We start from the raw sequence: 12,969 nt of genomic DNA on the forward strand, positions 1-12,969 counted from the left end.
AAACCTGCGGGTGCGAGGAGGGCCGGAACACGGGACAGCCATTAACTGTCCGCTCCGAGTTCCCCTAAACTGGCAAGTCCTTCTCGCAATGCCATATCTCCCTCTACCCGTCACTACACTAATGGGCGCCCCCTCAGATCCCCCCACTTGGCTCTGTATCCTCCCTCCCAGGCACATAGCATAAAACCCACAAAGCAGCAGAGGAGACAGAGAAAATAGAAGAGCAGCAACAGGCAGGCAGGCAATATGTGTTTGTCCTGGTTAATAAAGTTAATAAACCATTAACTTTGCATATATTTATTTTTAATGCATATTAAAGCAGCTGAACATCACAGTGACTAACCAGATGCCACTGGGGAATGGAATACTGGATAGATACAATATATAAGTCTTTGGTCTGATCCAACACAGTTCTTATGATATGAAATGGTATGCAATCAGAAGGACCTTGAGAGGATCTCAGCTGGTGGCAATAGCAAAATGAAATTCAAGAGGGAGAAGAGGCCAAAAAAAATACCAAAGTCAGTCTCACTTCCACCTTGGAACTCCTCCCTGATTTTAGGGCCCCTCTCTTCCTCACTGACATTCAAATTTTAAATTGAGAAGTCCTTAAATCAACAGTTCAGGTCAGCCTTAAGGACAGTTACCAGCCAAACAGGAAGACCTCACTTCTGCTGCTTCCCTGGATTTTCAAGTGGGACAACAATGGGCTTAAAGTTAAAGGAGACAACTTTTGAGATGGCTAAAGATGCTGCACAATATGTTTAAGTGATGACTACTACACAGTTAATAGTTCTGTTTTAAAACAACTATTCACACTCAAGCAGGAAGGCTCTGAAGTGGTTTAAATGTTCAACATGGGAAGTTTATGGAAATTCATAACCTAGTAACACTCCTGAGCTACTATGAACAGAGATAAAAGGTTATTTGTTTTCCAAGTTTGAAACTGTTTGTACACATAGTATACTATATTCATGGGAAAGGAAAATCCTGCTCCCACAAAATACAATTCTCATCATTCATCTTGTTACTCCCTTCACCCTGAATATATTTAATTAGTTTCTCAAAAGAACCAGGAGTTGTTCAACCGTCAACCAAGAGTGTTCTGGTGTTCTATATCTTACAACCAGGTATCGTCCTATTCAGCAGTGTATCTCTTGCAATCCCTTGTGCCCTAAGAATCTTCATAGAATTGGGGGACCTTCAGAACAACATTGGAGGAATGATAGGATGCTGGAGGATGAACTAGCTGAAGTTGCCTCTCCCAATTTCAGTTCATGGGTACATTTGCTGCATCATAGCCACTTCTGTAAATAGAAGGGCTGTTCTGGATACAATTCAATGGCCTTTCTGCATGGCTTAAATACAGGTTGGCTTGGTTCTACATAGACTTCCATGCCTCTTTACATCCCAACAAATGGAATCCTTTGTTTCCCTTCTATGAAAGCAGAGAGAGAGAGAGAGAGAATGAGAGTGTTCTACCCCCTTGCAGAACTGGGCCAAAGATATTCTCTTTGGCAGTTTATTGGATTATCTATTAGGTACTCTCCACCTGTAAGATTAACCTGGTGAGTTATGAATACTCCAGGAATTGTGGAAGCAGAGATTTCTTCTTCTTCAGATCAGGCAGACAAACGCATAAAGTAATTCAAGCTTCTTCACACAAAGTAAACGAAATTTCTTTATTTAAATTAGTTTGCTTAGTTCATATTTAGACAGCATAAAGGCCAAGCCACTTGATCATTTAGACTGGCCCAGAAAACAGTTTTCAAATTGCCGAGGGAAACTAAACAGCACTTGGTCTTCTTTGAAGTCACGTTGAGGGTAGTTACTCTGCATATAATTTTGTTTATATAATTTAGTATACAATGCACCATTCACTCAGCAATATACTCTGAAAATATACAAAACTTACATAACCAAATGAGCAATGATTGACAGCCATCAATTATTATCCAAACCAGTTTAAAAGATAACCAGTACTCCTAAAGATCCATTTTAAACTACAACCAGAACATAAATTCCACATAGAGCAGATCAGATATTTTTCCCCAGGGAAAATATTAGGATATTATCTCCTTCTGTCATCTTCATAGACATGAACATAATGCTTTAGATCAAAACAAAGTTAGTTGCATTTAAGTCTAATTGACTTCAACGAGACATAAATGCAACTAATTTAGTCTGGATCCAACCCAAATAAGAACTTTTAATCAGTTAATGCCTGCATTGTCTAGCATTAAACTGAATGAATTAACTTTTTTAAAAAAGAACTATACAGTGTTATTGCACTCTTTGAATGTGCAGTACTTGGAAACATACCAGCGCTGAAAGGGGTCTCGCATTAAGATTTTCAGGAGGAACAACATGAAGGCGAGGGGAGCATCCAGTCTGTACCAACAGTGTGCTGTCTTCAGTACAGGCCTTCATTTATTTCGTTCATGTTGCCTTTGGAAAGTGTCACTTAATGTCTGAAACAAAGCAAAACAAACTTACTAGGTAGCTCCACAAAGAAAGATCAAAGAAAATAATCCAAAGTTGTTCTATTCACAGTGTTACCAAGGAAGGTACACAATATTAAATTAGAACAACAATCTAGAAGCCCAGAAAGCAGAAATAATGAACTCATATGTGCATGTTATTTAGCTGCAGAAAGCTGCTTCTCGAGCAGAAGCTTAACTTCACTAATGTTGAACAGTTGTATGGTACATTTACCATCTATTTATATCACAAATCAAATATCCAGCTGAATCATCTTCAAACGAAACTTACAAGAAGTTTTCAGTACTGATGGATGGGGCTATGATCTATGATGCGGCATTTGCTCCATGTGCACATTAAGTTTCATTTCATTATCAAGGATTTGAACAAGCTGCTGCATGGAAGGAAGGTGCCCAGACTCCAGCTTAGACCACACTGGAACATCTAAATAAAAGATGTAGAAGGAGAGGGAAAGCACAATTAGCACACTAATCTATTATTTGTAAAGTGTAGGAACAGCCAGTTGCTGCTATGATGTTATACTCACTAAGTTCTCCAGAGTAAAACTAGTGGTACAAACTTTTGAATATAGTAAAAAGCAATCAGGATATCCTGGTTCATTCTTATCAAGTAAGAATTCAAGAACTGTCTTTGTGGAGAAAATTTCACAAAATTTGGGAAAATCCACACTTCCACAAACTGTTCTTATCATACTTAGAGTAGAAATTCGACAAGACATTTGCGCTTGTAAAAAACCCTATCATAATTCTATTTATTCTGCAGCAATGGATATGGTTCCTGAACAATTTTAGGTGTCAGTGATTATTTGGAGGCACATACAAAAGGAAAATTCAGAAAAAGTTGTTACCAGTAGTTCTTAGTGACTCAAAATAAGAATAATGGGAAAGTTATCAGTATATGACAATGATCACCTAATAGTGTGCAAAATTGGAGGTGGGGCAAGGTTCAATCTCTCCCCCAGCTACATCCCTCAAATACTGTTTCTCACCAATGTAGATGCAGCAAAATAAATACTATTAACCAGTATACCCAAGCTTCTGTGGAAACACAGGTCACTTTTTATAAAATATTGCATCTGTGTATAACGGAATACCAATTTGTCAATGCTCACACTAATTACACTGGAGTGACCTCATTAACATAAAATAAGAGTATGCCATTTAGGCTACAGCCCTAAAAAGCTATTTGTGGCATTTCAACTCCTCATCTTTTGACACCTAAAGCTTCTATTTTGGTCTTATGTTCCAAATGCAGCTTGTAACATCACAGAGACTTTGACAACGGGTACATCCATATAAGGTTCCTCTTAAGCAAACTAAAAGGCACAAAAGCTATTCAGTACTCACCGTTTAAAGTTATTTCAAATGCACCTGTTGACATACACTGGTTCTCAATCATGTTGCTCAAGAAGAAAACCATCATACAAGCATAGACCTAAAAGTTAAGAAAAATTCATTCTCAGTTACTATCTTTACATCATACAATGCATTTACCAGTTCTCCTGTATACTCAATTCATATCAATTTATGGTGCAAGTAATTTTCTCCTTGTTCATGGCTCTTTAACATTATCCTTTTATACCTTGAATAAGGAATATTCATTTTTAATACTTAGAAGATATGCATCCCAAGCAATAACAAGTATAACAGACACCACACCAGTTACTAGAAGAAAATTAAGTTAAGGGCACTACTTCTAACTTCTTTTTATTAAGCAGATAAGCAAATGCACAAGGGTTCCATATGAGAAATTAACAAGAGTGGAACAACAAATATATCTTATTGCTATTCTGATACTGTTCCCTTTACACCAGTCTGTTAAATGTTCTTTTGGTGCAATACACCAGGGATGAAATGATGCAATCTTCAGCAACAAGGCACTGAAAGATCTAAAGCCAAAGATTAAGTGTTTCAGCTCATCATAAAAACAGATTGTAAATTCTTGAATAAGGCATGTCTAAGAGCAAGGTACTATACATTAACTTCATTTGGTTCATTATTTCAAAACAGATTTTTCAGAATTTCAAATACTAACTAGGTCAGAGATTTTTTTTTTTAAAAAAAATCTGCCCCTACCTCAAACATAAATCAGTGCAGCAGCATTTCTCTTTCTCCCAGACCTGCTTCCACCAGCCACCAATGGAGAAACCATTTCTTCTAGTGGCAATAAAAAGGGCTGAGTCTCTCCATGCTTCAAAGTCTTATTTGCACCTCAAAAAGCTCTTTATAGTAACAAGTAGGAAGGTATTTTTAAATCACTATCTTCAGATACTTTGGCTGTATTATGTTCATTCAAACATGGACAGTTTCTGTAGTCATTTCCCCTTTTCTATTACCAGCAGGAATATGCTCATGGGAGCATGTCTTTAGTTAACTAAACATATAGACTGGGTTTTGATGACTTGTCATGTCTCACTGAGGGTTATTTAATCCATGACCAGCTGCATATCTAACCCCTGCTTGGGGTTTATCAGTGCCTGTTTACCCTACCCTGTGCCTGTTTGCATTCTCTTCCCCTCCTTATTGTTTTATTATGATTTTATTAGAATGTAAGCCTATGCAGCAGGGTCTTGCTATTTACTGTTTTACTCTGTATAGCACCATGTACACTGATGGTGCTATATAAATAAATAAATAAATAAATAATAATAATAATAATAATGGATTATGCAAGGGCTAAACAACCCTTAAACAACCCTCACATTACCCATGATCTGTATTAGGGTTTAACCGGTAACATTGTAAGAGGGAAAAGTACCTTATTTTCTTGACCCCACTGCCAGATGCTTGGAGCTTGCATGCCAAAAAAAGCAAAGGGATCCTTGCCAACAATAATGAAGCCTATTAACACTAGTTTGAAGACTGACAGGAAAGATGCTATATGTCTGGTAGAAGAAAAAAACATGTCAATTACTAAAGAGAGTCACACCTATTCATTGCAACAAAAAGGGCAAAACTAATGCCATACCTAGTTGTATATCACTGGTTTTCATCTACCAATATTACATATTTTAAAATGTTGTGTTTAAAATTTAAGAGTGTAACAACAGGTGAACGCAATTCCAGAATATCAAGGATACCTTAGTTTTTAAAATTGTTAGAAAGTTTTTTTAAAAAGCAACAACAACCCACCATAACCACACACAACATCATCATATAATTATTACTGAGCACATTCTATCCACAGCAAAAACAATCTTTCGTTACAAGGTTGCCAGGTTGAGGCAGACTGTTCCTGTCTAGATATCTTTATGCGCACATGAAACGGAACTCTTGCCACAGGATCTAAATTAGATTATTCTTCATGTTACAGAATTTGATCTGCTTAAACTATTAGGGAGTATGTATTTAGCATATTTTAACTCACAATTAACTTACCTATAAATTGGTTGAGGAAGATAGTTTTCCCCTTCAATGCGGATGTCTGGGTACCGCTGGCTAATAACCCGCATGTACTCCTCAAACACCCGCCTGTATCCTCAGGAAACACTGAATAGAAATATTTTATCATAATTAATGTTGGTGTGCTTAAACATAAACATTCAGATTATTCAGAAGTAATCAAGATAATTCATATGCTTAAAAACAACAACCACATTTCCCCTAAAACAAATTTCATATACTCTCCTTTAACTCAACCACCTTTATCTTCCCAAATCGTCACCAATACACTCGCTTTCCATTGTAGCTCCACCTACTCCCGTTTCTGTCCCCTATGCTTTCCTCTATGAACAAGTATGTAGTGCCAGTTCTCTCCCCCTTCAAATCTTTCTTCAAAATCCACTGTGAGGCACTTTAGAGAAGATTTGTGTGTGTGGAAACATACTGTATACACTAAAATCTGATCTAGTGTTTTCTATTTGGCCTCTGGATCACGCTTTTAGTTTTCATTCCAAACTGTAGCCAAGATTGAAGTGTTGGTAATGACATTCAACCCTCTGCCTCCACTTTCTACATTGTCTGTAAGCACCTTGAGGGCAGCGACCTGTTTATCTTTGCTTATAACTCAGCGAAGTGCCATGTTAACTGATGGAAATGTATAAATAATGAAAATGTAAAAAACAAAAGAATATCTCACTTTGGGCTCGTCTGCACCTAAGGGTGTAGAGGAAGGGAGGAGGGAGGATCGTAGACTTACCTGCTTCCGCAATCCTCTCCCAAGGTCTAGACAGCCGTGTGACATCCCGGAAGGGAAGAGGGACAATCTAGGGATGACCCCAGGATAAACATATGGTGTAGGCAAGCCCCATATCTACTTAACTAACTTAGGGTGCAATCCTTTCATGTTTAGACGAAAAAGTCCTACAATTCCCAGCATTCTCCAGCCAGCCTTTTTCTGTCTAAATTTGCATTGGATTGTGCCTTCAAGGTATGTTCAAAAGCCATCACTGCACAACTGCATTAACAACTCACAGCAACAAAAAAACTTTCAAATAATGTTAGATAAATAAATCAGGCCTCATACATCAATGTAAATTCACAAGCAACACAGTTCTACTAAGGACTATGCTGTAGGTACTACAGTGTAGCATCTGAATATACTACACTTTGGTAGCAAGGGTGCCTCTAAAAAAATTTGAACACTGGCACAAAGAAGCTGCCAATTCTGAGTAGGTAATGTATAAATAATGCCCAACAGGTCAAAGAGCTGCACCATAAAAACACAACTAGATTAACCAACATACAAGTAAAATCTAACTTGCATGTGATTTACTTGAACCAGTAAAATGCCAAAGAAGAGATGGTGGTGGATACACTGCATTTGATTTCAACAAGAACTTCCAGTAAAGTATGTTCAAACCTTTTTTTTTTACATGCCTCCTAGTTTGAGTGCTTGCCAAGTTCTGTTTCATAATGTTGAGAGCCTGTTTTTCCTCATGGTTGTCCTCTTCAACCATGAGAGATTTACTTTTTAAAAAATTAAAAATGGGATTTTAAGATTTATAACAAGAGCCCACAGGCTTCTTTAATGTGCTATGAAAAGCTCCTGCTCAAAGTTCCTGCTGAAATGTTAATAGCTACTGAGGAATCTATAGAACTCACAAATCTTATTTAGAAGGTTCACTAATGAAGTTGAACCTTCTAAATAAAGAACCTAGGGTTAAATCCAAAGTCACGCAAGCAGAGTTCCGCTTCTGCAACAGGACTCCCCTTGCGCTCCTCCCTATGAAAACTACTCTAGATGATCCCTCAACTCTCCTGAACCAATTTAGGGAGCATATAGTGGTGTGTGTGCAAAGGAAGGGGGAATCCGTTCAGCCAGCTGTTTCTATTCCACTGGTGGATAGCCAGTACTGGATATAACCCTAGAAAATTACTGTAAAATGCTTTTTAAAATTCTCCACTTTTCTTTTCCCTTGGTCCCAGTTGTGATGTGTTGCTATGCTGATGTAACACTGGTACACAAGAGTGGTAACCGTTAAAAATAGTAATAAATAGGTGGAAACACTCTTGATTTTAAAAGCTTCAATATCATAAGCAGCAGGAAGTGTTTATAAGGAAAAGCTGAAGAAAGTTCCAACTTTTGTTTAATTCCAAATCCATAACTCAGTCATATAATCATACTGAAACTACATCCTAAAATAAATATGCACATATTTGTTAATATTTTAAAAGGACTTCAAAATTAGGAAAGAAAGTCACAAACCAATTTTTAACTTGGAACCTTAGAAACGAACTACAGTTTGTGGCTTAGAAGCTCCACAAATAAATGAAATGAAATGCAATCTTAGGCATATTTACCTAGTACCCTCCATAAGTTCATTAGGCGTTACTCCCCAATAAGTGCACTTCAGTTTGAAACCTAACACCTCAATCCTATGAACACATATCTAGGAGTAAGCCCAAATGAACATGAGACTTACTTCTGAGTAGTAAATAATAATAATAATAATAATAATAATAATAATAATAATAATAAATTTATTTGTTACCCGCCTCTCCCTCTGGATCGAGGCGGGGTACAACACAAATAAAAACACCATAGGATTGTACACATGATTGTACACAGTACACATGATTAGGATTGTACTTTATTTTCATAGCTTAGGTGCAAATTAGATTCTTTCCCTTAGTGGACAACAAACCTTATGATTGGCATGAGGATCCAAAGGAAAAAAAATAACAACCCAATTTAGAGTAATATTCATTCATGACACATTAACATGTTACATTGCTTTAGCTGTTGAACAAGGTCTCTTGCTTTGTCTGTTATAAACTGGACGGAGGGTGTGTGTGAGGGGGGAGAACTGCAGCAAACCCATTCTATTGCCCCTCTTCAATTGCTTCCTTCATACATCATGCCCTTCTATGCAATCTTCAAGTAACTACACTCTCCTCCCTCCTTTTAATGGTCCCTCCACCCCCAGCCCAGTCCATGAAGCCCCTTACATACTTTTAACCTGCACCCCAATCTCCTCCTACCATGAGATATCTTCCTGCCAATCTATCCTCCTGATTACAAGTCTTTCCCTAAAGACAGCAACCTCACCTTCTGTTCTCCTGTACCTACTTACTTCTCCAAATTTCAAGGCCTTACAACTCCTATTTATCCCCGACCCCTGGGGCTTCACCCTATTTATCCCCGACCCCTGGGGCTTCAATTCTGCCCCCTCCCCAACCCTATCAATATTGGAAATATTGCTCCACATAACATTTGTTCGATTATTATTTTTATTTATTTATTCCAGAATACAGAAATGACACTTCTCATGACTATTACTGTTCTACTCCCACAGATTCTTACCTTCCCCACATTATTCAGCCTATTTGCCTTCTCTCAATGCTTTACATGTTTTTGATTACAACTCCCATCAGCCCAAGTTACCACGGTCAATAGTCAGGGATTATGGGAGTTGTAGTCAAAAACATTTTCAAGGCACCTATGTCTGCTTGCCAGGTGGTTATGATGACCATTATACACGACTTTTTTCACAGAAAGAGAACCGTCTCCTCCCCAAGAAATTTACAATCTAAATTGCAATCTAACCTTCACAGGGATCCAATTCTCTACATCCCCGAGGGCTGAAGTTGCCTCATCATCTCCTCCTCCGTCGCCGCCGCCTCTCCACCCTGAGCCACCTCCGCCTGCAAAGACCTGTGTCTCTCCGCCCCAAGAGGTCCTGCTTCCTCGCCTCTGAATGTCCCCACCACCAGCACCACCACCCCAGTCCGTCGCCTCCCCTCCAGGGTCGCCCCAATCCCCTCCCGTGGCCTCCTTCCCACCCCTTCCGGCACTTCCTTTCCACCAACCCCTCCCAGGCCTCCCTTGGTCTTTGTCCTCCCCACTTCCCGGCCTCCCTGCCGCGTTCGGCCTCTGCGGGGAAGGGGCTGCGGCGAAAATGTAAAGCCAAGGGCCCGCTCAAATGAGGGCTGAAAGGCCAGGCCAGGCCGCGCTTGCCTCGCTACAGCAACACTCACCAGATCTGGAACTTGAGCAGCGGCCCCGTGGTGTAGGCCATGCGCAGCTTCTTCCCAGGCGGCAGCCCGCCCGGCTGCGCCGAAGTCCCGCTCAGCCCCACCGCCAGCAGCAACAGCAACGCCAGCGCCGGCTTCATCTTGCCACCCCTGCCCGACAGACCCGGAGCGCCACCAGAGCCGGATACGGACTTCCCCCGCTCTCGCGCTCTCCCCGTTCCGCCACAAGCGACAAGGTCACGCGAGCCGGTGTCGTCATGCGCCTGCGCCACGCTGCGCCTATCGCTGGCCGCGGAGAGAAATGGCTCCTCCAACCGTCTCTGGGGTGGGAGCAGAACCGTCGCCAAGAGTTTACCACACAAACGTACGTACGTACGGGCGACACGTGGGTGGGCGCACGGCTGGAGAAAGCGGTTGCCTCTTGAGGGAGGGGAGACATGTTGGTGCCTCTCTCGTTTCGATGAATATGTGTGTGGAGTGTCGCCTTGTTTTAAATAATACTCACAGCAGCCTCAGACTATATTCTCAGCGTGGCTGAGTTCGGACGACACGCTAATCGATTGTTGTTTCCCATTTTGTTCCTATTACACACACACCTGTTGATTAGCGTGTCGTCCGAACTCAGCCGGAGGGTGTTCCTTGAATGCGTCCGTGTATAATAAGGTCAAGGGTCTCCTTACTTCAGGGATAGCATTCACCGGGGCTAAACCTACAGTACAAGTTAAAGTTAGGGTCCTCCACCAAGTCCTGAGAAGGCGTAGCGAACACATTTTGACCCCGTATAGATACGTGTTTTACTGACCCTCATCCCAAATGAGTGAACGACAACCATTTGTTTGCTCATGTGGAAGAAAGTAAAAGGGTAAACTCGGTAGCCTCGGTTTCATGGAGCAGGTAAGATCAGCCTCTCCCTAACACTCTTGCTAGATGCAGACGGTTAACTTCGTCCCATACAATTTAATAGCCACTGAGAATGGATTCCTGCATTGAGTGGGGGCGTTGGGCGATGGCCTTATAGGCCCCTTCCAACTCTACTATGATTCTAGGAGAAGGCCTGCTCCTAGCTGTATTGCCCATTTTGAATTCTGTTGCTTAATCAGTGAATGTATCAGAGAGAACTGACTCTTAAAACTTTAGTATAGTTAATTTAAACTTGTGGCCTTCCAGATGCTTTGGCCTACAACTCCCATCATCTCACACCATTGGCTATGCTGGTTTGAGTGGATGCAAGTTGTAGGCCAAATGTTGCCCATTTCTCATTTAAAGTAATCACAGTTCTTATAAATGATATTTATAGAAAGAGCAAAGCAAACTTCCTGTATGGTACTTGCTCCTTGCCATGATGGCACCCAGAAAGCCGGAGGGGGGGGGGGTGCCCAGCTCCCCAGTGGCCCTAGTACCGATGACAGGGGCTAATGTGTGCTGTCCTTCAGCTCTGCCAGCCCTGGAATAACCTTTAAGCAATATAAGCTCGTGTTTAGGGCATCAAGGGAAGGGGGACACCACCATAATTGAAAAGTATGCTCTCGAGATCACATAATTTCAGTAGAGATAATATCAGAACTTATTTTGTCTTAGAATCTTTTGGAGGGTGATTAAAATCATTTTCAATAATTTTTTCCATTTGCATTTTCCCCTTATAACAGTGTTATTTAACAAATGCATAAAACAGTGATGAACATTTGTATTTTTTTTTCTGTTGCCCTAGTTATAAGTAAGTAATTGGCTTATATTGCTTGCTGCTATTTAGTGTTAAATAAATATAATTTTAAAAGTTTATATTTAATATAGTTGTGTGTTCTGGTGTGTGGGATGGCCTTGAAGAAAACTGAGTTTTTAATGTCTTATTTCACCTTCAGCACTTATTGAGTCTTAATGTCTTGCTGGCTAAGCAATGGAAGAGCCAAGGGGGCACCATTATTTGGCTGTGTTTAGGCATCAGCTGGCCTTAATCTGGCCCTGAGCTCTACAATATATGAATCATTTCCATATTCCACATCTCTCATAAAGTAGGAAGGCTAATATTCTATATATTGCTTATCTTTAATATGAAGTGTTATTTCAATATCTAAACAAAAGAAATTGGCGAGGTGGTGGTTGAATAACATGAATTGAACAATCAAGAAAACACAATGTTTTCAAAGGGGGGAAATGCTTTATTTCCTTCCGGTTTTTATAAGTGTTTAAGATGTAGGAGGTACTTGAAGGAAAATGCAGGGGACGGGGGAATAAGTGGGATGATTTAGGCTAGACTCAATTGCATCTGTGGTCCCACTTTAGTCAGCATAAAACGAGAAGTGAAGGAAATTTTCTCTCGAAGCCTCCCACACCCAGAACCCATGTATTTTGCCTAGGTGAATGAGCAACATGTGCTAACCTGGTCTACAGTCTGACTTTCAGGAAATCATTGTTAGCTGTGTCCAGGTGCTATTTGCATGGATCAGATATCAATGTTCACTCAAAACATATACAAACATGCCCTTATATTTTTCAGACTTTTGCTTGCTACTTGGAAGGTTTAACATTCTTCTTTTTGTTAATTGAAAATTGAAACTATTGGAAGTATATCCTGCACACTTACCATGCAGAATCTCTTTTAGAGGAAATTCTAACATGACATTTTAAAAATTATTTTTGCTTAGAAGCCTGTGACTGAGATTCATATTTGGACATTTTGCAGTGGCCACTAGAGATGGCAATGACTCACGACATGGTTTATGTATTTGTTACATTTATATTCCACCTTTTCAAGGAACCAAAAGCAGCATACATGAACCTCCTTCTCTCTATTTTATCTTCACAACAACCCTATGAGGTAAGTTAGGCTGAGAGTCAGTGGCTGAGTTCGGATGACACTCTAATCAACTGGTGTGTGTGTGGTGGTAATAGGAACAAAATGGGAAACAACCATTAATTAGCGTGTCGTCCGAACTCAGCCAGTGACGGCTCAAAGAAACACAGTGAACTTCATAGCTGAATGGGGACTTGAACCTGGGTCTCCCCATTCTCAGTCCAACACTAGCCAATACAATGATCCTTTTCAGAAGATATG

The 12,969-nt window shown here is 40.2% G+C and overlaps 1 protein-coding gene across 1 annotated transcript; it reads right to left on the reverse strand.

The window, feature by feature from the left end:
- Nucleotides 1-1,668: 1,668 nt before the first annotated feature.
- SELENOT (selenoprotein T) lies at nt 1,669-10,111 on the reverse strand. The gene is made up of 6 exons (XM_063132122.1): nt 9,921-10,111; nt 5,880-5,990; nt 5,260-5,386; nt 3,849-3,936; nt 2,773-2,925; nt 1,669-2,471 (listed from the first exon to the last, which is right to left on the reverse strand). Exons 1-5 carry the CDS (start codon nt 10,055-10,057, stop codon nt 2,801-2,803), a joined length of 588 nt encoding a protein of 195 aa, XP_062988192.1. The 5' UTR covers nt 10,058-10,111; the 3' UTR covers nt 1,669-2,471; nt 2,773-2,800.
- Nucleotides 10,112-12,969: the final 2,858 nt, after the last annotated feature.

This window comes from Elgaria multicarinata, chromosome 8 (genome assembly GCF_023053635.1).
Source record: "Elgaria multicarinata webbii isolate HBS135686 ecotype San Diego chromosome 8, rElgMul1.1.pri, whole genome shotgun sequence".
NCBI lineage: Eukaryota > Metazoa > Chordata > Lepidosauria > Squamata > Anguidae > Elgaria > Elgaria multicarinata.